General features: G+C 50.8%; 2 protein-coding genes across 3 annotated transcripts in view; both read left to right on the top strand.

The window, feature by feature from the left end:
* hmgcs1 (3-hydroxy-3-methylglutaryl-CoA synthase 1 (soluble)) overlaps positions 1-5,046 on the top strand; it is a 9,259-nt gene extending 4,213 nt beyond the window's left edge. Inside the window, exons 5-10 of the mRNA XM_079256279.1 lie at positions 1-62; positions 1,808-1,978; positions 2,061-2,167; positions 2,244-2,369; positions 2,454-2,611; positions 3,819-5,046. The exon at positions 1-62 is cut by the window's left edge and continues 107 nt beyond it. Of these exons, the coding sequence (XP_079112405.1) occupies positions 1-62; positions 1,808-1,978; positions 2,061-2,167; positions 2,244-2,369; positions 2,454-2,611; positions 3,819-3,896 (702 nt within the window). The 3' untranslated portion in view covers positions 3,897-5,046. The remainder of the gene's footprint in view (positions 63-1,807; positions 1,979-2,060; positions 2,168-2,243; positions 2,370-2,453; positions 2,612-3,818) is intronic.
* A 1,476-nt stretch (positions 5,047-6,522) lies between these two features.
* The window catches only part of tln1 (talin 1), a 170,198-nt gene continuing 148,807 nt past the window's right edge, over positions 6,523-27,913 (top strand). Inside the window, exon 1 of one of the 2 annotated variants that reach the window (XM_079256574.1) lies at positions 6,523-6,657. The gene's annotated coding sequence lies outside the window, so the exon portion shown is untranslated. Of the gene's footprint in view, positions 6,663-27,913 lie in introns of both variants that reach the window. The other variant, XM_079256575.1, reaches the window with a different exon arrangement.

The raw sequence follows: 27,913 nt of genomic DNA on the forward strand, positions 1-27,913 counted from the left end.
TTCCTGAACCACCCGGCCCCCAACACCCAGACGGGACCCTTCACAGGCCTAGACGCCTTCAGGTAAACATAACAAGCTGTTAACTGTTTAAAAACCTGACAAACCGTGGCACTAACACAGGTGAATAATTAGATTAATGATACAAACTCCTCCTCTCACCTGATGGTGCTAAAACAGTGTCGTTAATCCTGGTAATGTGTGTCAAACTGTCCTCAGCAGTTATCACTTCTGTTCTGGTCACCTGATCATATTACCATCCACACCATCTCCTCTGTAGCTCCACTCCCTGCAGCTTCGTTTCCTCCTCCACACATCTGACTCATACCAATTTTGTAAGGGTTGTTAGTATATATATATATATATATATATATAAATATATAAATATATATATTTTGACCCACAGCAGCTGATCGATCAGACTGATCAGCAGGCAGAGGAGTTTCCGTCCACTGATCTGTAAAATCATAGGGTAGAATAAAAACTCCAATCATTGTTTTATTCGGTGAAGTCTGGAAGTGGACACACAAGCAGTTGCTGCGCTCACATCCATCTTCATGGCAACACGTGTAGGACACACACACACACACACGAGCAGTGCCTAAACACATCAGAACCTTCCACACAGGAACAGGAAAGCCTACCTGCAGTAAAGTTGCTTCATTACTGATTGTTTAAGTGTAATGCATTACTTTACTTTGTTACCGAAAAGTTACGCTGTTAGTGTCACGTATTACCTCCAACGCTGCACGCGCCGGGGAAAGGAACAAGCCAGAGACAAAGAGGAAGGAGATGACAGAAGCCAACAAATGAAAACCACCAGAAGAAGTTTAGAACAGCAAAAACACTTTTGGTTTTCGTCTTCTTCTTCTGGTATTTTTGGATTGTAACTTTATAGCGCTGCATTACTGCTACCAACCAATGAAGCTGCAACCTCCGGCGGTTAAAAGTGCCTAAAACTGCAGTTCCCCCTTCATCCACTAGGGGCTCCAAAACAGAGCAAATCCCCAGAGACTCCCATGTTAAAAAGACCAACTTCACAGCAGGAATAAACATGTTTACAGCAGAAATAAACCTGTTTACGGCAGGAATAAACCTGTTTACGGCAGGAATAAACCTGTTTACGGCAGGAATGAACCTGTTTACGGCAGGAATGAACCTGTTTACGGCAGGAATGAACCTGTTTACGGCAGGAATGAACCTGTTTACGGCAGGAATGAACCTGTTTACGGCAGGAATGAACCTGTTTACGGCAGGAATGAACCTGTTTACGGCAGGAATGAACCTGTTTACGGAATAAACCTGTTTACGGCAGGAATGAACCTGTTTACGGCAGGAATGAACCTGTTTACGGCAGGAATGAACCTGTTTACGGCAGGAATGAACCTGTTTACGGCAGGAATGAACCTGTTTACGGCAGGAATGAACCTGTTTACGGCAGGAATGAACCTGTTTACGGCAGGAATGAACCTGTTTACGGCAGGAATGAACCTGTTTACGGCAGGAATGAACCTGTTTACGGCAGGAATGAACCTGTTTACGGCAGGAATGAACCTGTTTACGGCAGGAATGAACCTGTTGCCAGAGGACGTTGGACAGTAGAACAGCCTGCCACTTCTGTAGAAATGCTGGTTCAGTTAAGACGTGTTAATTCTCTGCATGTTGAAGGCGTAGCGCTGATGGAATAGCCGCGGCGATGTCACGGCCGAGTCTGGAACGATATTCATGTGTGAATTTTTTGCTGTGTGTACTGTGGTGTTGTTTTCCTATTCAACATGGTGTTTGTGTGTTTTTGTTTTTTTTTGGACAGGGATGTGAAGCCAGAGGAGAGTTACTTTGACAGAGATGTAGAGAAGGCCTTCATGAAGGCCAGTGCAGATCTGTTTGATAGGAAGACCAAGCCTTCTTTATTGATCTCCAATCAGAACGGGAACATGTACACCCCGTCTGTGTATGGCTGCCTGGCTTCTGTCATTGCAGAGTGAGTCTCTGGTTGCTTTTTCTTGCTCTGTAAACAGTTAAATAAAAGCAGTCTTTAATGTTGTCCTTCCTCTGTGTTTCAGACACACACTGTCTCAGCTGGCTGGACAGAGGATCGGGGTTTTCTCCTACGGATCTGGATTTGCTGCCACTCTGTATTCTCTCAGAGTCTCACAGGACCATACTCCTGGTGAGCTGATGTGGAGAACATCTAACTGTCCCAGCGTTATAGAAACTGATAATAATGTGTTGATTGTTTGTGTCAGGGTCCAGTCTGGACAAACTGGTGTCCAGCCTGAGTGACTTGAGGGTCCGACTGGACTCGAGGAAGAAGGTCCCACCTGCTGTTTTCTCCAATAGCATGAAGCTGAGGGAGGAGACTCACCACCTCGGTAGAAGTCGTTTTAATCCCTCTCTCCTTCCAGACAAGTCTGACTCTCAGAAACCCTGAAATGTTTTTCATCTCCACCCTGCAGCCAGTTACGTCCCTCAAGGCTCGGTGGAGGATCTGTTCCCTGGAACGTGGTACCTGACTCGAGTGGATGAAAAACACCGCAGGGAATATGCCCGGAGACCCCTGGATGAAGACCTGCCAGCGGAACCAGAACTGGTTCGGTCCAGCACAGCCACCGAGGTACAGATGTTGGCATGTCTTTATACGTGACCAGAGGTCTAAGACCTCAGTTTCAGTTCTCTGGTAGAAACTAGAACATTCCTGAAGGAATTCTGGTGGATGAAGCTGACATGGTTATTGGCATGGCGGCAGGAGGAGGAGGGGCGGGGCCAAGAACGGCAAACAGGGACCAGATGAAGCAGGGCCCACCAGGGAGGGCACAGGTGTCAAACTACAGTCTTCAAGTGCCGGCATCCTACAGGTTTTAGTTGTCTTCCTGCTCCAACACACCTGACCGACAATCATCAACAGGTTGACAAGAAGCTGCAGGATCCATTTGATTTGAATCAGCTGTGTTGGTGCAGGGAAACAACAAAACCCTGCTGGATACCGGCCGTCGAGGACTGGACTTTGACACCCCAGGTGTAGCAGATCAGCAGGAGCACATTACCTTGTGTTAAAATGGACCCACTGCTCAGTAAGCTGGTTTCAACCAGTCATATGAGATGAGAACTCTTAAGAATAAACCCAGAAACTGAAGAAAACAGTTTCATCAGGATGTTTATAAATTAACTTTTTTTCTGTCCAGAGAAATTTTTCACCCCATTTCAGTCGTTTCGGAAACATTAGTCTGAAGTCACAACATGACTTCACAACAGAAAGTCATGACGTTAAAATGATCTTCACCTCATTCCTGCACGTTACCTGCCCAAGTGACACACCTGCTCCTGCAAATATCAAATCAAACTTTGTATGAAAAATGTTTTATAAATAAAGTGCTTTTCATAATGAAAATCATTTCTGCATATTAATTATTTTTCATAAACATAACTCAACTCTGCTAATGGGGCGTCATGTTTAGATGCAGTAATTCTTCAGGTTTAATGGAAAGTATGTGACAAGTTATACCCAAAGGTTCAGAAGCGGATTAAGAGCGACTGCAACCCCACTGGTCGCCATGGTAACATGTCACATAACTTTGTTGACCTCCAAAAGGAAGTGATGTCAGATTTAGTTCATCATCTGGTCACAGGGATTTTATTCCTGCTTTTAATTTTCTGCTTTTGTCGTTTCTATGGAAACAGTTCACTAGTTTAAAAAAAAAAAAAAAAAAGGTAAAAAGATGAAAATCACTTATTCCCATTGTTTAATAGAACAAGTTTGAAACAGCAAATTTTTTTAAGCTGTTGCTGTGATCTCATCTGAGGACGTTTGTTTTATCCTGCAGCACATCCCGAGTCCGGCTAAGAAGATGCCGCGCATCCCTGCAGCCTCTGCTGGACCTGGAGCCACCAACAGCAACTGAGAGCGTCCAGCTTCCTCCCAGTAGCAATCAGTCCAACATTTCATAGAATGTAAAACCACAGTTGAACTGGACTGCCAGAGAAGGCAGCGCCACCTCCAGAAATCGGACTTTAACTGGACTCTTCCATCATGTCGTCTCTCGTATCTGAACTCCTTCATCTCAGTTTGAATGTATTTTATCTCTGCAGCTGCAGACGACACGGATCCATTTGGGAGGCAAAAACGGTTAAATCAGCTGCTGCTTGGCTCCTCTTCCTTCTGCTGCGTGTTTGTATCTCTGCTTTATCGCAGGACCTTCCATCATGAGACTTTCTGACTGATAATCAGGCTTCAGAACCCACTGACTGGGAATACTGGGAGGCTGTAAACGCAGCAAACTTACATGACACTGCAGATGAGTAACAACCTTTGAAAGGTTCTGCAGCATGGTGGTTGTTTAGAGAATTTTTAATGAAATGTTAGGTTTACATCTGGAATATTCAAACGTGCTGGAAAATTAGTCAGAAATGTCTATTCACGTCGGTTCTGCAGACTTTCCCTCCAACTTTCCTCCCTTTCCACACAGCAGCAGATTTTTAAAGGGTTCTTCTGCGCTAAAGCAGATTTTAACGTCGCTTTGACCTTTCAAACTCCTCATTTTGCCAAATGGCCATAAATTCCTGTCAGCGCTGCTGTGAACTGGCTCTTCCAAACTTCCTGGACCTCCGGGACTGGATCTTCTGTCTCCATTCTTCACATCGAAGGGCTCTGCTTATTGAAGCTACATGATGGTTAAACAGGTTTTAGATAGGGCAGAGATGGTAGACAAACAGACCTCAGACATATCAGCAGTGCTGGTTCCTGCTGGTTCTAGTTTTGTTTCAGGCAGGACAGTAAATGTAAAGTCAACTTCCTTCTGGAGAAGCCTTATGGACTGTAGATAATAGTTTTCTTTCAATAATGTACATATCTGTTCTTTTAACTTGTACCGTCTCCTGGTTCTGTGATGGCAGGCTGAACAGGCACTGTGTGCGCTGCCTGGCTCATGGGTCACATGATCATTTGTGGAGCTGATGGTAATGTACAGCACAAAGTGAGATGATGTTTGTTGTGTGCATGAATGTTATGCAATCAGAAGTTTGTATAAACACATAAAATAAACAAAGAAGAAACATTTGTAGTGTCTGTCTCACTTTGCTGGTATATGATGTAAAGTGTGTACATGTGTGCCTGAGAGAGAAAGACAGTCTGTGGTGGGGTGTAGGTGGGTGTTGGCAAGTTGGTGTGTGTGTTGGTGTTTAAGTATGAATGTAGGGGTGTGTGTTGGGAAGAAAGAGATGTGCTGATGCGCGTCTGTAAAATCCCGCTGACAGCAGTTAAATAGTGATATACATTGAAAACCAAAAGGGTGGCTCAATAAAAACAGATTTATCATTAAATGCATCCTGCTCCTCTGGATAAGTACAACAGAGAAAGGGGTGAGGCGCGCTGGCTCTATATGAAAGCAGTTATTGAGTGATATCAATTAAAAACAAACAGTGTGAATAGATAAATAAATGCGTCCTGTTTCTCTGAACCACTGTATATTACTGTATATGGGCAGGCGTGTGCGTGATTCCGGTCTTCCACACAAACCTAGCTTTCCCCTCGTTAACGTCGCCCTGACAACGGGACACTTTGTAACAATAACTCTTGAACCGTGAGTGCCAGAAGACTTTCAGAAAAACAGGGATGTAATTTATTTTGCCCTATTGTGAAAGGAATTTAAACAGCGGCGAGTTAAAAAAAATAAAATAAATTAGGGCGGTTTTTCAGTCTGGTCAGATTTGAATGGGGCTTCAATGGGAGAAAAACTAGACTTTCTAATCTTTGGAGCTGAACAAGTTCGAACCCGAGGTCCAGTTTGTAGCCAACTTGATTTCCGACGTTTTGATGTAAAGCTTGTCCATGTACGACGAAAACTCTGGGCGTTTGTTTGAGGATTTGTTTTTTGTTTTTTTGAGAGTGCGGCGAGAGTGGAGGGGGATTTTGGCCGTTTTTCTTATTTTTCATAAAAACATAACTCGCGATCGCGTCAAAACCGTACGAGATATGACAAAGTCCTTTGAGATGGTAAAAGTTCCATTTGTCGTGACCTGTTTAAACTTTGAATGATGTTCCATGGCTGAGCGGTAGGGCTCCAAAGTAGGCTGGGTTTTGGGATTTTTTCTTCGCTCCTTCCAGTCAAATGCCATTATGGGACAAAAAGTCGCAGTTTTCTTGCTAATTACGTAAAAACCGTAAGACTTTTGTAGAGGAAAAGTCATAGCACACTGTTCCCAAACCAGACGCACATTTTGATACAACTTTGTGGGGGTGTTGGCAAATCCCTAGAAAGGGTTTACGAACCTAAAATCGAGGCAGAAACAAACAAGTTTAATAATAATATCGCGGAATAAACAAAGCGATAGTAATTTGTGTGCCTTAATGTTTACAGCATTGGCATCCATAATAAACGGTGGTATGAAAATGAATAAGTTCATAACTAGTTCCACGTTCACCACAGCAGCTTGCGGAGGAGCGCGCGGCGCCGCCCCGCGGCAGCGTCCGCGCTCGCGGTTCAGGGTGGAGTTACACAGCCCCGCTACACGCAGCGGACAGGGAGGGGAGCGGACAAGGCGACTTTTCTGGGCTTTATCCTCGTCTCAGACTCTGAAAGAAACGTCAAAACAAAAGAAAAGACGTCAAAGATTCCGACTGTACCGGTCCACGAGCCGTCCGCGGGGCAGGATTCACGCGCTCAGGTCAGGTAAAGTTTTCTAACTGGGAAAAGTTTAAGAGTTTGAACCAGAAGTTTCTGACGTCACCAGAAACTGGGACAAAACCGACTTTAACAGGCTTCCTTTCACGGGGGCGCGAGCAGTGCGCGAGCTGCCGTCCGTTTCCGTCGCTTTTCGTTAACACGAAGAAGAAACGGAGGTAAAGCGCCGCGCGCACGCGCCCAGAGCTGAATGCACGACTCTGTTGGAGACACACCGTGTTCAGACCAGTCCATGGTTCAGATCAGTCTATGGAACAGACAGTTAGTCTGGTATGTTGGAGAGGCGGTCATGAGTGTGTGTGTGTGTGTGTGTGTGTGTGTGTGTGTGTGTGTGCACGCGCGCGCGAAATTGTGAAACGAGCTGAGAGTTCCGTATTTTTTAGACGACCCGTCACGTGCCGCCCTCCTCTGCTCGTGCTCCTTTTATGACCTGCAGAGGTTGGGCTCATTGTGTGAGAGATGCCTGAGTGCAGGGTGTGTTGCAGAAGCAGGACCTCCAGAGATGTCTGGGTGCAGGGTGTGTTGCAGAAGGATTGCCTCCAGAGATGCCTGGGTGCAGGGTGTGTTGCAGAAGCATTGCCTCCAGAGATGCCTGGGTGCAGGGTGTGTTGCAGAAGCATTGCCTCCAGAGATGCCTGGGTGCAGGGTGTGTTGCAGAAGCAGGACCTCCAGAGATGTCTGGGTGCAGGGTGTGTTGCAGAAGCATTGCCTCCAGAGATGCCTGGGTGCAGGGTGTGTTGCAGAAGCAGGGCCTCCAGAGATGTCTGGGTGCAGGGTGTGTTGCAGAAGCAGGGCCTCCAGAGATGCCTGGGTGCAGGGTGTGTTGCAGACGCATTGCCTCCAGAGATGTCTGGGTGCAGGGTGTGTTGCAGAAGCAGGGCCTCCAGAGATGCCTGGGTGCAGGGTGTGTTGCAGAAGCAGGGCCTCCAGAGATGCCTGGGTGCAGGGTGTGTTGCAGAAGCATTGCCTCCAGAGATGCCTGGGTGCAGGGTGTGTTGCAGAAGCATTGCCTCCAGAGATGCCTGGGTGCAGGGTGTGTTGCAGAAGCAGGGCCTCCAGAGATGCCTGGGTGCAGGGTGTGTTGCAGAAGCATTGCCTCCAGAGATGCCTGGGTGCAGGGTGTGTTGCAGAAGCATTGCCTCCAGAGATGCCTGGGTGCAGGGTGTGTTGCAGAAGCAGGGCCTCCAGAGATGCCTGGGTGCAGGGTGTGTTGCAGAAGCATTGCCTCCAGAGATGTCTGGGTGCAGGGTGTGTTGCAGAAGCATTGCCTCCAGAGATGCCTGGGTGCAGGGTGTGTTGCAGAAGCAGGGCCTCCAGAGATGTCTGGGTGCAGGGTGTGTTGCAGAAGCAGGGCCTCCAGAGATGTCTGGGTGCAGGGTGTGTTGCAGAAGCATTGCCTCCAGAGATGCCTGGGTGCAGGGTGTGTTGCAGAAGCAGGGCCTCCAGAGATGTCTGGGTGCAGGGTGTGTTGCAGAAGCATTGCCTCCAGAGATGTCTGGGTGCAGGGTGTGTTGCAGAAGCAGGGCCTCCAGAGATGTCTGGGTGCAGGGTGTGTTGCAGAAGCAGGGCCTCCAGAGATGCCTGGGTGCAGGGTGTGTTGCAGAAGCAGGGCCTCCAGAGATGCCTGGGTGAGGGGTGTATTGCAGAAGCAGGGCCTCCAGAGATGTCTGGGTGCAGGGTGTGTTGCAGAAGCATTGCCTCCAGAGATGCCTGGGTGCAGGGTGTGTTGCAGAAGCAGGGCCTCCAGAGATGTCTGGGTGCAGGGTGTGTTGCAGAAGCATTGCCTCCAGAGATGCCTGGGTGCGTTGCAGAAGCAGGACCTCCAGAGATGCCTGGGTGTGTTGCAGAAGCAGGACCTCCAGAGATGTCTGGGTGCAGGGTGTGTTGCAGAAGCATTGCCTCCAGAGATGCCTGGGTGCAGGGTGTGTTGCAGAAGCAGGACCTCCAGAGATGTCTGGGTGCAGGGTGTGTTGCAGAAGCAGGGCCTCCAGAGATGCCTGGGTGCAGGGTGTGTTGCAGAAGCATTGCCTCCAGAGATGTCTGGGTGCAGGGTGTGTTGCAGAAGCATTGCCTCCAGAGATGCCTGGGTGCAGGGTGTGTTGCAGAAGCAGGGCCTCCAGAGATGTCTGGGTGCAGGGTGTGTTGCAGAAGCAGGGCCTCCAGAGATGTCTGGGTGCAGGGTGTGTTGCAGAAGCATTGCCTCCAGAGATGCCTGGGTGCAGGGTGTGTTGCAGAAGCAGGGCCTCCAGAGATGTCTGGGTGCAGGGTGTGTTGCAGAAGCATTGCCTCCAGAGATGTCTGGGTGCAGGGTGTGTTGCAGAAGCAGGGCCTCCAGAGATGTCTGGGTGCAGGGTGTGTTGCAGAAGCAGGGCCTCCAGAGATGCCTGGGTGCAGGGTGTGTTGCAGAAGCAGGGCCTCCAGAGATGCCTGGGTGAGGGGTGTATTGCAGAAGCAGGGCCTCCAGAGATGTCTGGGTGCAGGGTGTGTTGCAGAAGCATTGCCTCCAGAGATGCCTGGGTGCAGGGTGTGTTGCAGAAGCAGGGCCTCCAGAGATGTCTGGGTGCAGGGTGTGTTGCAGAAGCATTGCCTCCAGAGATGCCTGGGTGCGTTGCAGAAGCAGGACCTCCAGAGATGCCTGGGTGTGTTGCAGAAGCAGGACCTCCAGAGATGTCTGGGTGCAGGGTGTGTTGCAGAAGCATTGCCTCCAGAGATGCCTGGGTGCAGGGTGTGTTGCAGAAGCAGGACCTCCAGAGATGTCTGGGTGCAGGGTGTGTTGCAGAAGCAGGGCCTCCAGAGATGCCTGGGTGCAGGGTGTGTTGCAGAAGCAGGGCCTCCAGAGATGCCTGGGTGAGGGGTGTATTGCAGAAGCAGGGCCTCCAGAGATGTCTGGGTGCAGGGTGTGTTGCAGAAGCATTGCCTCCAGAGATGCCTGGGTGCAGGGTGTGTTGCAGAAGCAGGTCCTCCAGAGATGCCTGGGTGCAGGGTGTGTTGCAGAAGCAGGGCCTCCAGAGATGCCTGGGTGCAGGGTGTGTTGCAGAAGCAGGGCCTCCAGAGATGTCTGGGTGCAGGGTGTGTTGCAGAAGCATTGCCTCCAGAGATGTCTGGGTGCAGGGTGTGTTGCAGAAGCATTGCCTCCAGAGATGCCTGGGTGCAGGGTGTGTTGCAGAAGCAGGGCCTCCAGAGATGTCTGGGTGCAGGGTGTGTTGCAGAAGCAGGGCCTCCAGAGATGCCTGGGTGCAGGGTGTGTTGCAGAAGCAGGGCCTCCAGAGATGTCTGGGTGCAGGGTGTGTTGCAGAAGCAGGGCCTCCAGAGATGTCTGGGTGCAGGGTGTGTTGCAGAAGCAGGACCTCCAGAGATGCCTGGGTGCAGGGTGTGTTGCAGAAGCAGGACCTCCAGAGATGCCTGGGTGCGTTGCAGAAGCAGGACCTCCAGAGATGCCTGGGTGCGTTGCAGAAGCAGGACCTCCAGAGATGCCTGGGTGCGTTGCAGAAGCAGGACCTCCAGAGATGCCTGGGTGTGTTGCAGAAGCAGGACCTCCAGAGATGCCTGGGTGCAGGGTGTGTTGCAGAAGCAGGGCCTCCAGAGATGTCTGGGTGCAGGGTGTGTTGCAGAAGCATTGCCTCCAGAGATGTCTGGGTGCAGGGTGTGTTGCAGAAGCAGGGCCTCCAGAGATGCCTGGGTGCAGGGTGTGTTGCAGAAGCATTGCCTCCAGAGATGTCTGGGTGCAGGGTGTGTTGCAGAAGCAGGGCCTCCAGAGATGTCTGGGTGCAGGGTGTGTTGCAGAAGCAGGGCCTCCAGAGATGTCTGGGTGCAGGGTGTGTTGCAGAAGCAGGGCCTCCAGAGATGTCTGGGTGCAGGGTGTGTTGCAGAAGCAGGGCCTCCAGAGATGTCTGGGTGCAGGGTGTGTTGCAGAAGCAGGGCCTCCAGAGATGTCTGGGTGCAGGGTGTGTTGCAGAAGCATTGCCTCCAGAGATGTCTGGGTGCAGGGTGTGTTGCAGAAGCAGGACCTCCAGAGATGCCTGGGTGCAGGGTGTGTTGCAGAAGCAGGGCCTCCAGAGATGCCTGGGTGCAGGGTGTGTTGCAGAAGCAGGGCCTCCAGAGATGTCTGGGTGCAGGGTGTGTTGCAGAAGCAGGACCTCCAGAGATGTCTGGGTGCAGGGTGTGTTGCAGAAGCAAGGCCTCCAGAGATGTCTGGGTGCAGGGTGTGTTGCAGAAGCAGGGCCTCCAGAGATGTCTGGGTGCAGGGTGTGTTGCAGAAGCAGGACCTCCAGAGATGCCTGGGTGCAGGGTGTGTTGCAGAAGCAGGGCCTCCAGAGATGTCTGGGTGCAGGGTGTGTTGCAGAAGCATTGCCTCCAGAGATGTCTGGGTGCAGGGTGTGTTGCAGAAGCAGGGCCTCCAGAGATGCCTGGGTGCAGGGTGTGTTGCAGAAGCATTGCCTCCAGAGATGTCTGGGTGCAGGGTGTGTTGCAGAAGCAGGGCCTCCAGAGATGTCTGGGTGCAGGGTGTGTTGCAGAAGCAGGGCCTCCAGAGATGTCTGGGTGCAGGGTGTGTTGCAGAAGCAGGACCTCCAGAGATGTCTGGGTGCAGGGTGTGTTGCAGAAGCAGGGCCTCCAGAGATGTCTGGGTGCAGGGTGTGTTGCAGAAGCAGGGCCTCCAGAGATGTCTGGGTGCAGGGTGTGTTGCAGAAGCAGGGCCTCCAGAGATGTCTGGGTGCAGGGTGTGTTGCAGAAGCATTGCCTCCAGAGATGTCTGGGTGCAGGGTGTGTTGCAGAAGCAGGGCCTCCAGAGATGCCTGGGTGCAGGTTGTGTTGCAGAAGCAGGACCTCCAGAGATGCCTGGGTGCAGGGTGTGTTGCAGAAGCAGGGCCTCCAGAGATGCCTGGGTGCAGGGTGTGTTGCAGAAGCAGGGCCTCCAGAGATGTCTGGGTGCAGGGTGTGTTGCAGAAGCATTGCCTCCAGAGATGTCTGGGTGCAGGGTGTGTTGCAGAAGCAGGGCCTCCAGAGATGTCTGGGTGCAGGGTGTGTTGCAGAAGCAGGGCCTCCAGAGATGTCTGGGTGCAGGGTGTGTTGCAGAAGCAGGGCCTCCAGAGATGTCTGGGTGCAGGGTGTGTTGCAGAAGCAGGGCCTCCAGAGATGTCTGGGTGCAGGGTGTGTTGCAGAAGCAGGGCCTCCAGAGATGTCTGGGTGCAGGGTGTGTTGCAGAAGCATTGCCTCCAGAGATGTCTGGGTGCAGGGTGTGTTGCAGAAGCAGGACCTCCAGAGATGCCTGGGTGCAGGGTGTGTTGCAGAAGCAGGGCCTCCAGAGATGCCTGGGTGCAGGGTGTGTTGCAGAAGCAGGGCCTCCAGAGATGTCTGGGTGCAGGGTGTGTTGCAGAAGCAGGACCTCCAGAGATGTCTGGGTGCAGGGTGTGTTGCAGAAGCAAGGCCTCCAGAGATGTCTGGGTGCAGGGTGTGTTGCAGAAGCAGGGCCTCCAGAGATGTCTGGGTGCAGGGTGTGTTGCAGAAGCAGGACCTCCAGAGATGCCTGGGTGCAGGGTGTGTTGCAGAAGCAGGGCCTCCAGAGATGTCTGGGTGCAGGGTGTGTTGCAGAAGCATTGCCTCCAGAGATGTCTGGGTGCAGGGTGTGTTGCAGAAGCAGGGCCTCCAGAGATGCCTGGGTGCAGGGTGTGTTGCAGAAGCATTGCCTCCAGAGATGTCTGGGTGCAGGGTGTGTTGCAGAAGCAGGGCCTCCAGAGATGTCTGGGTGCAGGGTGTGTTGCAGAAGCAGGGCCTCCAGAGATGTCTGGGTGCAGGGTGTGTTGCAGAAGCAGGGCCTCCAGAGATGTCTGGGTGCAGGGTGTGTTGCAGAAGCAGGGCCTCCAGAGATGTCTGGGTGCAGGGTGTGTTGCAGAAGCAGGGCCTCCAGAGATGTCTGGGTGCAGGGTGTGTTGCAGAAGCATTGCCTCCAGAGATGTCTGGGTGCAGGGTGTGTTGCAGAAGCAGGACCTCCAGAGATGCCTGGGTGCAGGGTGTGTTGCAGAAGCAGGGCCTCCAGAGATGCCTGGGTGCAGGGTGTGTTGCAGAAGCAGGGCCTCCAGAGATGTCTGGGTGCAGGGTGTGTTGCAGAAGCAGGACCTCCAGAGATGTCTGGGTGCAGGGTGTGTTGCAGAAGCAAGGCCTCCAGAGATGTCTGGGTGCAGGGTGTGTTGCAGAAGCAGGACCTCCAGAGATGTCTGGGTGCAGGGTGTGTTGCAGAAGCAGGGCCTCCAGAGATGTCTGGGTGCAGGGTGTGTTGCAGAAGCAGGGCCTCCAGAGATGTCTGGGTGCAGGGTGTGTTGCAGAAGCAGGGCCTCCAGAGATGTCTGGGTGCAGGGTGTGTTGCAGAAGCATTGCCTCCAGAGATGTCTGGGTGCAGGGTGTGTTGCAGAAGCAGGGCCTCCAGAGATGCCTGGGTGCAGGTTGTGTTGCAGAAGCAGGACCTCCAGAGATGCCTGGGTGCAGGGTGTGTTGCAGAAGCAGGGCCTCCAGAGATGCCTGGGTGCAGGGTGTGTTGCAGAAGCAGGGCCTCCAGAGATGTCTGGGTGCAGGGTGTGTTGCAGAAGCAGGGCCTCCAGAGATGTCTGGGTGCAGGGTGTGTTGCAGAAGCAGGACCTCCAGAGATGCCTGGGTGCAGGGTGTGTTGCAGAAGCAGGGCCTCCAGAGATGTCTGGGTGCAGGGTGTGTTGCAGAAGCAGGGCCTCCAGAGATGTCTGGGTGCAGGGTGTGTTGCAGAAGCAGGGCCTCCAGAGATGTCTGGGTGCAGGGCGTGTTGCAGAAGCAGGACCTCCAGAGATGCCTGGGTGCAGGGTGTGTTGCAGAAGCAGGGCCTCCAGAGATGTCTGGGTGCAGGGTGTGTTGCAGAAGCAGGACCTCCAGAGATGTCTGGGTGCAGGGTGTGTTGCAGAAGCAGGGCCTCCAGAGATGTCTGGGTGCAGGGTGTGTTGCAGAAGCAGGGCCTCCAGAGATGTCTGGGTGCAGGGTGTGTTGCAGAAGCAGGGCCTCCAGAGATGTCTGGGTGCAGGGTGTGTTGCAGAAGCATTGCCTCCAGAGATGTCTGGGTGCAGGGTGTGTTGCAGAAGCAGGGCCTCCAGAGATGCCTGGGTGCAGGTTGTGTTGCAGAAGCAGGACCTCCAGAGATGCCTGGGTGCAGGGTGTGTTGCAGAAGCAGGGCCTCCAGAGATGCCTGGGTGCAGGGTGTGTTGCAGAAGCAGGGCCTCCAGAGATGTCTGGGTGCAGGGTGTGTTGCAGAAGCAGGGCCTCCAGAGATGTCTGGGTGCAGGGTGTGTTGCAGAAGCAGGGCCTCCAGAGATGTCTGGGTGCAGGGTGTGTTGCAGAAGCAGGACCTCCAGAGATGCCTGGGTGCAGGGTGTGTTGCAGAAGCAGGGCCTCCAGAGATGTCTGGGTGCAGGGTGTGTTGCAGAAGCAGGACCTCCAGAGATGTCTGGGTGCAGGGTGTGTTGCAGAAGCAGGACCTCCAGAGATGCCTGGGTGCAGGGTGTGTTGCAGAAGCATTGCCTCCAGAGATGCCTGGGTGCAGGGTGTGTTGCAGAAGCAGGGCCTCCAGAGATGTCTGGGTGCAGGGTGTGTTGCAGAAGCAGGACCTCCAGAGATGTCTGGGTGCAGGGTGTGTTGCAGAAGCATTGCCTCCAGAGATGTCTGGGTGCAGGGTGTGTTGCAGAAGCATTGCCTCCAGAGATGTCTGGGTGCAGGGTGTGTTGCAGAAGCATTGCCTCCAGAGATGTCTGGGTGCAGGGTGTGTTGCAGAAGCAGGGCCTCCAGAGATGTCTGGGTGCAGGGTGTGTTGCAGAAGCAGGGCCTCCAGAGATGTCTGGGTGCAGGGTGTGTTGCAGAAGCAGGGCCTCCAGAGATGTCTGGGTGCAGGGTGTGTTGCAGAAGCAGGGCCTCCAGAGATGCCTGGGTGCAGGGTGTGTTGCAGAAGCATTGCCTCCAGAGATGCCTGGGTGCAGGGTGTGTTGCAGAAGCAGGGCCTACAGAGATGCCTGGGTGCAGGGTGTGTTGCAGAAGCATTGCCTCCAGAGATGTCTGGGTGCAGGGTGTGTTGCAGAAGCAGGGCCTCCAGAGATGTCTGGGTGCAGGGTGTGTTGCAGAAGCATTGCCTCCAGAGATGTCTGGGTGCAGGGTGTGTTGCAGAAGCATTGCCTCCAGAGATGCCTGGGTGCAGGGTGTGTTGCAGAAGCAGGGCCTCCAGAGATGTCTGGGTGCAGGGTGTGTTGCAGAAGCAGGGCCTCCAGAGATGTCTGGGTGCAGGGTGTGTTGCAGAAGCAGGGCCTCCAGAGATGTCTGGGTGCAGGGTGTGTTGCAGAAGCAGGGCCTCCAGAGATGCCTGGGTGCAGGGTGTGTTGCAGAAGCAGGGCCTCCAGAGATGTCTGGGTGCAGGGTGTGTTGCAGAAGCAGGGCCTCCAGAGATGCCTGGGTGCAGGGTGTGTTGCAGAAGCAGGGCCTCCAGAGATGCCTGGGTGCAGGGTGTGTTGCAGAAGCAGGGCCTCCAGAGATGCCTGGGTGCAGGGTGTGTTGCAGAAGCACGGCCTCCAGAGATGCCTGGGTGAGGGGTGTGTTGCAGAAGCATTGCCTCCAGAGATGTCTGGGTGCAGGGTGTGTTGCAGAAGCAGGGCCTCCAGAGATGTCTGGGTGCAGGGTGTGTTGCAGAAGCAGGGCCTCCAGAGATGTCTGGGTGCAGGGTGTGTTGCAGAAGCAGGGCCTCCAGAGATGCCCGGGTGAGGGGTGTATTGCAGAAGCAGGGCCTCCAGAGATGTCTGGGTGCAGGGTGTGTTGCAGAAGCAGGGCCTCCAGAGATGCCTGGGTGAGGGGTGTATTGCAGAAGCACGGCCTCCAGAGATGCCTGGGTGAGGGGTGTGTTGCAGAAGCAGGGCCTCCAGAGATGCCTGGGTGCAGGGTGTATTGCAGAAGCAGGGCCTCCAGAGATGCCTGGGTGAGGGGTGTGTTGCAGAAGCAGGGCCTCCAGAGATGCCTGGGTGAGGGGTGTGTTGCAGAAGCATGGCCTCCAGAGATGCCTGGGTGAGGGGTGTATTGCAGAAGCAGGACCTCCAGAGATGTCTGGGTGAAGGGTGTGTTGCAGAAGCAGGGCCTCCAGAGATGCCTGGGTGCAGGGTGTATTGCAGAAGCAGGACCTCCAGAGATGTGTGGGTGCAGGGTGTGTTGCAGAAGCAGGGCCTCCAGAGATGCCTGGGTGAGGGGTGTATTGCAGAAGCAGGACCTCCAGGCACACATTCCTCCTGCTCTGAGGTGTGAGCTTGCTGCGCAGTGGAGGAATATGTTTCTACAGGCTGCAGCTTCTGTTGCATGTAGATTATTCAGATCTGCAGTTTGACCCCATTTAAAGACAGTCAACATGCAGACATGATGGTTTCACCTGATGAGACTGAACAAAATATACTGGTTTTCCTCATTTCCAACTATTTATGCTACTATTTTCCTCACAAAACCTCGTGCAGGCATGAGAAACGTCTTGTTGGCTTTATTCCAGCCATAGAGGACCAATGTCTCCAGTTACATGGTGTGTTTCTATTGGGAATTAATAATTCAGAATTAAATAGTTCAGAATAATGTTATTCTCCTGAGGGTTTACATGGAAACACACCATTGCTTATATGGTCATTTTTCATCATTTTATGGTGGATTTTACTGTTATTTATAGTAAAAAAGAGAAATTAAAACTGATGTAAATTGGGCCAATATTTTTCCACTTTTCTGATCGCTTATTGATCTTTGTCTGCTACTGATTGGACATTACCATCAGTTTAAGCTCTCTGATTGGTGGAAAGTCTGATAGGAAGTGTCTTTGTCCAGGTGAAGATGACAGTCTGATAAATAATGGTGTTATGGATCATTCAGGATTTACCATATAATCTCTGATTAATAACTTATGTTTTTCAGAGCTAAAGTTCAGGCTTGAAGCATTTCTACTCGTTGGCGTTTTGGGACATCAGCGTTTACCTCGTATCTGGTCTCAGTTCACACACCGGTCAAGCTTTTATAATCTGCTCTTCATGGGAAGGATCCCACCGCAACACATCTCCTTTCAGATAGAACGTTTGTTGCTTTGGAAAACTGTAATGAAGTTTTACAGCCCTGGCCAGAGGCCACCGTGGTTGTTACTGACCTACGAAGGGTTAATAATCAGGACTGAAAGGACAGAAGCTCCAACAGGTCATGGACCTGCTACAGCAGCTCCATGGTGAACGGGATGGAGGAACACTGCTGATTGCTGAACAGGGCACCGTTTTCTGGCGGAGGCAGCATGATCGTGTGGGCTAGCATTGAATCGCTACATCATAGCTGCACAATTGGAGCTTCGCTACTGCCATGCATGTGTGCAATAGTTACATTGCAGGTCCTGCTTTAAAGGAGGCAAATAGTTCTCATCAAACTCAAAGATACCTGACAAACAGGTGTCACTTCACGTTGCACATGACAGGGGGAGACATGCACTCAGACCAAGCGCATTAAAAGGAAGTGATAAGAATAACTCTCATATGCAGACGAAACCCAGCAGCAGCAGGAACTTAAAGTGCTCTTCAAGTAATCTGAAAATTGCTGCATTTTTTTAACATTGGAGGAATAAAAAGAATCAAAAAGTCAGTTTTTTAATGTTGTGCAGCCATAGTTTTAGTAATCATAATGCGTCTCTACTGGGTTTTGTCTCAGTGGGTCTAAATGTTTAAGTGAAACCCTGTCAGAATTACTGTGCAGCATTTATGATTTCTGGAGCATGACTCAGAGCTGATGTAATAACTGGGAGGGTACTGGCTATTTCTAAACACAATGATCAGGTATTACGTAATGTCATTTTAAATTTTTCTTGTATTTTTTTTCCAAGTTTTAACTTAATTTTATCTGCTTTTATATGAAGCACTTTGTTTTGTGTAGAAAAGAGCTTCATCATCATCAGTATCTGTGGGGTAAATTGTGATCATGAGGGTGCATTCACATCAGGATAGTCCGCTAGGCCCGGTCCGAGTGGGGGCCCGGTCCAGCTGTTGGGGGATGTATCCATGCGGACCGAGATCCTGTTCACACTGCACTTTGGTCAAACCAGCCAAACTATTAGAATTCAATTCAATTCAACTTTATTTTTATAGCTTCAAATTACGGCAATGCCATCTCAAGACTCTTTACTTACAGGAAAAAAACCAAAACATAATGAAGCCAATTCATAACAGCCTGTATAAGGAAAGCAACAGATTAGCATAATATCTCCCCATTCCCACCAGAGGTGGCGCTGCACTAGTATTTAGCATAAGAGAGGACCAGACCGGCGTGAAGAAGAAAACTTCCTCCACCTGCCAGTTAAACATGGAGACCAAACTATGGCTGTTTTGGGTTTTTATTGTGTCTTATGCAAGTATACTGCAGAAATCTATTGATGAACATCTGTCCAACTTTCCATCTGAGAGACTGCCTCCTTTCATGGCCAGTCATGTTACTGACCGGTTCCCAGTTAAACCAGCAAAAGCTCCCCCATTCCTCTTCCAGGCTTCTGTTCCAGCTCTTCACAGATGTGTTGCAACATCAGATTCATATTTTCAAACAGATGATAAATGTCTGTTTCATCATCTGACATGATGTTTATCTTCTACTGGGGAGAAAATATGACCGGCTCAGATTCTGTTTTTATTTACATTTTACACGGAGACTCAACATTTTAGTCATGGACGTTTCAGATTGGATTATTTATAGCATCAACAGATAAATGCCGGTAAAAACATCATGCAAGGAGCAGAACCAGCAGGGGAGGAGCCACTCTCACATCCTGCTAGCTCCCCAACATCACCTTCCCCGGCTTTATGTTGGTTTGAGTTTGTGACGCGCTCTTTTTCTGGGTTGGTAACACGTGGATGTGATGTTTTCCTTCCTGCATGCAGGTTACACAACACACTCCTGATGTTTTCTTCAGATTTTATTTCCAAAAATAATCCTGCTAGTTGAAATTCAGTGAAGACTAACTAAATGGTTTCCTGTATCCTGGGTCGAATTCGCCTGTTTCAGCCTAACATGAGCGTGAACGCTGCTGCAGGCAGGATGTGTGCACACCGCTTTGCTGACAGCACTCGCACCAGTTCAGGAAACCTGCTTCTCATTCCAGGGTGCTTCAGATAGCGTAGTGTTTTAACTCAGCCATATTTGGCCAGGACGACATGCTCCCGCAGCACAAGAAATAATTTGTTTTAGACTTCAACCGGTATGCCAGTAGGGTCCAGTCATACAGCCGGTGTCCAGATGCCAGTAGGGTCCAGTCATACAGCCGGTGTCCAGATGCCAGTAGGGTCCAGTCATACAACCGGTGTCCAGATGCCAGTAGGGTCCAGTCATACAGCCGGTGTCCAGATGCCAGTAGGGTCCAGTCATACAACCGGTGTCCAGATGCCAGTAGGGTCCAGTCATACAACCGGTGTCCAGATGCCAGTAGGGTCCAGTCATACAGCCGGTGTCCAGATGCCAGTAGGGTCCAGTCATACAACCGGTGTCCAGATGCCAGTAGGGTCCAGTCATACAACCGGTGTCCAGATGCCAGTAGGGTCCAGTCATACAGCCGGTGTCCAGATGCCAGTAGGGTCCAGTCATACAACCGGTGTCCAGATGCCAGTAGGGTCCAGTCATACAACCGGTGTCCAGATGCCAGTAGGGTCCAGTCATACAGTGTCCAGATGCCAGTAGGGTCCAGTCATACAACCGGTGTCCAGATGCCAGTAGGGTCCAGTCATACAGCCGGTGTCCAGATGCCAGTAGGGTCCAGTCATACAACCGGTGTCCAGATGCCAGTAGGGTCCAGTCATACAACCGGTGTCCAGATGCCAGTAGGGTCCAGTCATACAGCCGGTGTCCAGATGCCAGTAGGGTCCAGTCATACAACCGGTGTCCAGATGCCAGTAGGGTCCAGTCATACAACCGGTGTCCAGATGCCAGTAGGGTCCAGTCATACAGCCGGTGTCCAGATGCCAGTAGGGTCCAGTCATACAACCGGTGTCCAGATGCCAGTAGGGTCCAGTCATACAACCGGTGTCCAGATGCCAGTAGGGTCCAGTCATACAGTGTCCAGATGCCAGTAGGGTCCAGTCATACAACCGGTGTCCAGATGCCAGTAGGGTCCAGTCATACAGTGTCCAGATGCCAGTAGGGTCCAGTCATACAACCGGTGTCCAGATGCCAGTAGGGTCCAGTCATACAGTGTCCAGATGCCAGTAGGGTCCAGTCATACAACCGGTGTCCAGATGCCAGTAGGGTCCAGTCATACAACCGGTGTCCAGATGCCAGTAGGGTCCAGTCATACAGCCGGTGTCCAGATGCCAGTAGGGTCCAGTCATACAACCGGTGTCCAGATGCCAGTAGGGTCCAGTCATACAGCCGGTGTCCAGATGCCAGTAGGGTCCAGTCATACAACCGGTGTCCAGATGCCAGTAGGGTCCAGTCATACAGCCGGTGTCCAGATGCCAGTAGGGTCCAGTCATACAGCCGGTGTCCAGATGCCAGTAGGGTCCAGTCATACAGTGTCCAGATGCCAGTAGGGTCCAGTCATACAACCGGTGTCCAGATGCCAGTAGGGTCCAGTCATACAACCGGTGTCCAGATGCCAGTAGGGTCCAGTCATACAACCGGTGTCCAGATGCCAGTAGGGTCCAGTCATACAGCCGGTGTCCAGATGCCAGTAGGGTCCAGTCATACAGTGTCCAGATGCCAGTAGGGTCCAGTCATACAACCGGTGTCCAGATGCCAGTAGGGTCCAGTCATACAACCGGTGTCCAGATGCCGGTAGGGTCCAGTCATACAACCGGTGTCCAGATGCCAGTAGGGTCCAGTCATACAGTGTCCAGATGCCAGTAGGGTCCAGTCATACAACCGGTGTCCAGATGCCAGTAGGGTCCAGTCATACAGTGTCCAGATGCCAGTAGGGTCCAGTCATACAACCGGTGTCCAGATGCCAGTAGGGTCCAGTCATACAGCCGGTGTCCAGATGCCAGTAGGGTCCAGTCATACAACCGGTGTCCAGATGCCAGTAGGGTCCAGTCATACAACCGGTGTCCAGATGCCAGTAGGGTCCAGTCATACAACCGGTGTCCAGATGCCAGTAGGGTCCAGTCATACAACCGGTGTCCAGATGCCAGTAGGGTCCAGTCATACAGTGTCCAGATGCCAGTAGGGTCCAGTCATACAACCGGTGTCCAGATGCCAGTAGGGTCCAGTCATACAACCGGTGTCCAGATGCCAGTAGGGTCCAGTCATACAACCGGTGTCCAGATGCCAGTAGGGTCCAGTCATACAACCGGTGTCCAGATGCCAGTAGGGTCCAGTCATACAACCGGTGTCCAGATGCCAGTAGGGTCCAGTCATACAGTGTCCAGATGCCAGTAGGGTCCAGTCATACAACCGGTGTCCAGATGCCAGTAGGGTCCAGTCATACAACCGGTGTCCAGATGCCAGTAGGGTCCAGTCATACAGCCGGTGTCCAGATGCCAGTAGGGTCCAGTCATACAACCGGTGTCCAGATGCCAGTAGGGTCCAGTCATACAGTGTCCAGATGCCAGTAGGGTCCAGTCATACAACCGGTGTCCAGATGCCAGTAGGGTCCAGTCATACAGTGTCCAGATGCCAGTAGGGTCCAGTCATACAACCGGTGTCCAGATGCCAGTAGGGTCCAGTCATACAACCGGTGTCCAGATGCCAGTAGGGTCCAGTCATACAGCCGGTGTCCAGATGCCAGTAGGGTCCAGTCATACAACCGGTGTCCAGATGCCAGTAGGGTCCAGTCATACAGCCGGTGTCCAGATGCCAGTAGGGTCCAGTCATACAACCGGTGTCCAGATGCCAGTAGGGTCCAGTCATACAGCCGGTGTCCAGATGCCAGTAGGGTCCAGTCATACAGCCGGTGTCCAGATGCCAGTAGGGTCCAGTCATACAACCGGTGTCCAGATGCCAGTAGGGTCCAGTCATACAACCGGTGTCCAGATGCCAGTAGGGTCCAGTCATACAACCGGTGTCCAGATGCCAGTAGGGTCCAGTCATACAACCGGTGTCCAGATGCCAGTAGGGTCCAGTCATACAGCCGGTGTCCAGATGCCAGTAGGGTCCAGTCATACAGTGTCCAGATGCCAGTAGGGTCCAGTCATACAACCGGTGTCCAGATGCCAGTAGGGTCCAGTCATACAGTGTCCAGATGCCGGTAGGGTCCAGTCATACAACCGGTGTCCAGATGCCAGTAGGGTCCAGTCATACAGTGTCCAGATGCCAGTAGGGTCCAGTCATACAACCGGTGTCCAGATGCCAGTAGGGTCCAGTCATACAGTGTCCAGATGCCAGTAGGGTCCAGTCATACAACCGGTGTCCAGATGCCAGTAGGGTCCAGTCATACAGCCGGTGTCCAGATGCCAGTAGGGTCCAGTCATACAACCGGTGTCCAGATGCCAGTAGGGTCCAGTCATACAACCGGTGTCCAGATGCCAGTAGGGTCCAGTCATACAACCGGTGTCCAGATGCCAGTAGGGTCCAGTCATACAACCGGTGTCCAGATGCCAGTAGGGTCCAGTCATACAGTGTCCAGATGCCAGTAGGGTCCAGTCATACAACCGGTGTCCAGATGCCAGTAGGGTCCAGTCATACAACCGGTGTCCAGATGCCAGTAGGGTCCAGTCATACAACCGGTGTCCAGATGCCAGTAGGGTCCAGTCATACAACCGGTGTCCAGATGCCAGTAGGGTCCAGTCATACAACCGGTGTCCAGATGCCAGTAGGGTCCAGTCATACAACCGGTGTCCAGATGCCAGTAGGGTCCAGTCATACAACCGGTGTCCAGATGCCAGTAGGGTCCAGTCATACAACCGGTGTCCAGATGCCAGTAGGGTCCAGTCATACAGTGTCCAGATGCCAGTAGGGTCCAGTCATACAACCGGTGTCCAGATGCCAGTAGGGTCCAGTCATACAACCGGTGTCCAGATGCCAGTAGGGTCCAGTCATACAACCGGTGTCCAGATGCCAGTAGGGTCCAGTCATACAACCGGTGTCCAGATGCCAGTAGGGTCCAGTCATACAGCCGGTGTCCAGATGCCAGTAGGGTCCAGTCATACAACCGGTGTCCAGATGCCAGTAGGGTCCAGTCATACAACCGGTGTCCAGATGCCAGTAGGGTCCAGTCATACAGCCGGTGTCCAGATGCCAGTAGGGTCCAGTCATACAGCCGGTGTCCAGATGCCAGTAGGGTCCAGTCATACAGCCGGTGTCCAGATGCCAGTAGGGTCCAGTCATACAACCGGTGTCCAGATGCCAGTAGGGTCCAGTCATACAACCGGTGTCCAGATGCCAGTAGGGTCCAGTCATACAACCGGTGTCCAGATGCCAGTAGGGTCCAGTCATACAGCCGGTGTCCAGATGCCAGTAGGGTCCAGTCATACAACCGGTGTCCAGATGCCAGTAGGGTCCAGTCATACAACCGGTGTCCAGATGCCAGTAGGGTCCAGTCATACAGCCGGTGTCCAGATGCCAGTAGGGTCCAGTCATACAACCGGTGTCCAGATGCCAGTAGGGTCCAGTCATACAACCGGTGTCCAGATGCCAGTAGGGTCCAGTCATACAGCCGGTGTCCAGATGCCAGTAGGGTCCAGTCATACAACCGGTGTCCAGATGCCAGTAGGGTCCAGTCATACAACCGGTGTCCAGATGCCAGTAGGGTCCAGTCATACAACCGGTGTCCAGATGCCGGTAGGGTCCAGTCATACAACCGGTGTCCAGATGCCGGTAGGGTCCAGTCATACAACCGGTGTCCAGATGCCAGTAGGGTCCAGTCATACAGCCGGTGTCCAGATGCCAGTAGGGTCCAGTCATACAACCGGTGTCCAGATGCCGGTAGGGTCCAGTCATACAACCGGTGTCCAGATGCCGGTAGGGTCCAGTCATACAACCGGTGTCCAGATGCCGGTAGGGTCCAGTCATACAACCGGTGTCCAGATGCCAGTAGGGTCCAGTCATACAACCGGTGTCCAGATGCCGGTAGGGTCCAGTCATACAACCGGTGTCCAGATGCCGGTAGGGTCCAGTCATACAACCGGTGTCCAGATGCCAGTAGGGTCCAGTCATACAACCGGTGTCCAGATGCCAGTAGGGTCCAGTCATACAACCGGTGTCCAGATGCCAGTAGGGTCCAGTCATACAACCGGTGTCCAGATGCCAGTAGGGTCCAGTCATACAACCGGTGTCCAGATGCCGGTAGGGTCCAGTCATACCAGGAGGAAAAGGAGCTCTTAGTTCTTTTGAGGAAATGTAAAGAACTGGAGTTTTAACACACAGCTTGCTGGATTAATTTACATTCATCCACATCACAGTCTGAGTAATTCAGAAAACCTTGAAACAAAAAGGCATCAAATATTCTTAACAAGGCAAGTTTTTCAGCGCAGCAACAAGCGGATTCCTGTCCCGCCAGTAAACCTGCAGGCTGTGTAGGAGCGCAGATTATTCCAGATTTCTGGTATGAACATGCCGCTGTCTCACAGATAACACTGATTAGTTTGAGTTTGACTTGTGGTCAGTTTCAGAGCTGGAGCTTCAAAATTATATGAAAAATCAAAGTGAAATTGGTTCTTATAGTTTATTTTTCCACGTTACAGCCCAAAGGAGAGTTTGTTTATTTCCGGTAGATGTAAATACGCCACGTCTACTCTCTGTCCAATCAGAACCCTTCCTAACTCACCGAACTAAAGCAGAATTAAATAAAGGTGAATAAATGTGTTTACTATGTAAACCACAATTCAGAAATACTTTTTCAATGTAAAACTGAAGCAGAATACTGTAATTCAGAATGATTTAATTCCAAATTAAAAAAAAAAAACATGTAACCATAGTAACAAAGACAATCAGCTTTCAGGTCACTTCAGGTTGTTTAAACAACAAGCGTGCCTCACAAAGCTTCCATGAAATCCAGATACCTTATTTCCAGGTGCTCAGGATCACCACGACTCAGATTATTGAGAAGTAACACCAAAAAAGGTCCAACTAGCTTTTAAATTTTTATTAACATCATAAAAATATTCAGTTTTTCCTGTTTTGGAGTAATGCTTATTTCAGTTGTCCCAACTCAGTAAGTCTGACAGTGGATATGTTTGTACCCAGATCCTTCCTGTCTGGACTGCTTTGTTTTCACTCTGATGAAATCCGTCTCAAACGTGTTATCTTCGCTCTGCCACAGAATCTGTGGCCTCATATTTCTGTGTTGCTTTTGGATGAGCGGCGGCTTGTAATGCTGGCTGCCAGTGACATAAGTCTGATGAAAGCCTCGGCCCTTCCCCTCTGCTCATGTTGGGATCCAGAGCCTCAGCTGAATTCCTTTGCAGGGGTGGAAGTGAAGAGAAAATGTTCAGAGTGGATGTTTTAATGACAACTCCTGCTTCGAGTTCACAAATAGACTCATCTGGATACAAGATTTCACTTTAAAGTCTAAAAATAGAGCTGAGTTTGTGTTGTTTAGCACCAACAAGTAGATGATATGAGGTAGGGCTGGTCGATATGTCGATATATATCGTCTGGACGATAGAAAATGTTTCATACCAGGCTCTATCGTTTACGCCATCATAAGCTGCTTTACTGCAGTATTTTACGCTAAGATGCGCTTTACGGCATGCTGCAATATATAAACAAACATGGAGGAAGACGGCAGCAGACGTGTTTCAGAGGACAATTCACTAAAAGATGAGCAGCCAACCCAAACTGATGAGCTTGTTCCTAAAAAGAGGGAAATTTCTGTCTGGATGTGGTTTGGATATAAAAAGAGCGACGTGGAACCGACAACAGACTAGCTCACAGTCCCAACAACGGACTCCGACACAACTAACTCATTTTATCACCTGCAGGAAGCAGGATAAAGAATCCAGAATAAAGAATAGAGTCAACCAGCAAAAGCAGCGTCAAGTGGAGGAGAAAGCTCAGAATAAACTCCAGACCAGACGCAGGTTTTTACCTGTGGAATGTCATACGGCCATAGTTCCCCCAGATGGAAGGAGATCCCTGTTGCTGTTGCCTAGCAACATCTGATACATAACTGATGACTGACACAACATTACACAGTTTTATATGGTTATGGATCATTATGGGGATGTAAGAGGAGCGATAGCCGGGGGAGTCTTTACACAGCAACCTGACTGACAGAGCTCACATCACCTCATTTCCAAGACATTAACGGGACGCAAAACGTTCATTTATTGGGGTAATCAGCTCAGACGCTATTTTTCTGAATATTACTGCAGATTACTCCTAAAACTTCAGTTCTGCTGGTTTGTTGCCAGGTCTGCAGTGGTGACACGTTTTAGCTTCGCTGTTCTGTTTATGTCACAAATTTCTGGGAATAAAGTTTAATTTATAGGGATTAAAGGCCTGTTATAGTGTCTCCCTCATAGGCTCTGCGTAAGTTTGCCTCCTCCACCTCTTCCAGACCTGACATGCACTCTGCTACGCAGCACGGTTACGTGGAAGTACACCCTTGTGATTAGTCAGTTTCCAGATTTCTGGACCTCCTCGCTGAATTTGTGCAGTAACCAACTTTTTTTTGTAAATACATTTATTTCTGTTTGCTTCCACGAGTAAAGCAGTTTAAGACCACCATTTTGACGGCCACTTTTGTTCCAAAGGCATGTTGGTAGGATGGCTGGGATGGTAGGATGCAGGGGATGGTAGGGAAGAGGGCCCAATCGATATGGATTTTAGGCCGATGCCGATTATGATTGTTGGATGAAAAAAAATCTAATAGCCGATTAATTAAAAAAATTATACATAAAGCATTAACTAACTTCTGTTTTGGTCCCTTAACAGTTACAACAACAAAAATATCAGTTAAAAGCATAGACTGCATATAAATGATGGGAGGAGCCTCCATAACGTCACCCATAGGTTTCTGAAGAGCTGAGTTGAAGCTCAATATTTGTACAGCGCCACTTCACAACAATGTTGTCCCAGGACACTTTACATTCACATCATTTCAGGCCAGTTCATACATATCCTATAATAGAAACCAACCGATTGCATCGAGTCATAACTTCGATCCAATCCTCCATCCTGAGCTGCACGAGGCGACAGTGGGAAGGAAAAAACTCTCCTTTAACAGGAAGAAAACCTCCGGCAGAACCCGGCTCAGGGAGGGCAGCCATCTGCCTCGACTGGTTGGGGTGGAGAGGACAGGAAAGACAGATCAACATGTACAACTGCACTTATTCAGGAAGACCTGCGGAAAAAAGGAGGAATATGTTAGAGACGGCAATATTGGCATATATTTATACATTAATATATTAGAGAAATAGAGCGAGGTACTTCTCAGTGCATCAGGTAACATCCCCATTGCTACATAAGTAATGGATGGCTAGACTACCCATAACTATAAGAGCAATGAGCAGAACCTGGACAGTTGGGTCCCGTACATGCAGACACCAACTCAGGAGATGCTCATATCCTAACTATAAGAATCATGGAAAAGGAAGGTTTTCAGCTCCATCTTAAAGGTGTGGAGGGAGTCTGCCTCCCGAACCCACGGTGGGAGCTGGTTCCATAAGAGAGGAGCCTGATGGCTAAAGGCCCTTCCTCCCATAGTACTCTTTGAGACTCTGGGAACCACCAGTAAACCTGCAGTCTGAGAGCCAAGTGCTCTATTTGGAATATATGGAACTATAAGATCTTTTATGTCCAATGGAGCTTGGTCATGGAGAGCTTTATATGTGAGGAGAAGAATTTTAAACTTTATCCTGGATTTAACTGGGAGCCAGTGTAGAGAGGCTAAAACTGGTGAAATATGATCTCTCCTGCTAGTCCTCATCAGAACCCTCGCTGCAGCATTTTGGATCAGCTGGAGACTTTTCAGGGCATATTTGGGACAAATAATAAATAAGGAATTGTAGTAATCCAGTCTAGAAGTAATAAAGGCATGGACTAATTTTTCTGCATCTTTCTGAGACAAGATGCTCCTAATTTATGCAATATTACGCTAACTAACCAGCTAACAGAAGTAAGCGGGCTAAAGCTAAGTCACGTTGTTAACCGGCTAAAAACCGCGGTTGTTCTACGTTCTTCTGATTTGAAACGGGAGATTGGGTACCTGTCAATCAAAAGGACACGCCCCTAAATATGCTGAACCTCAAGATTAAATTACTTTTAAACAGGCGAGTTGGAAAAAAATTCATTCCCCCCACAGTTGTCATGAATGTAAACCTGATGTATTA

This window comes from Telmatherina bonti (assembly GCF_933228915.1).
Source record: "Telmatherina bonti genome assembly, chromosome: 17".
Classification (NCBI taxonomy): Eukaryota; Metazoa; Chordata; class Actinopteri; order Atheriniformes; family Telmatherinidae; genus Telmatherina; species Telmatherina bonti.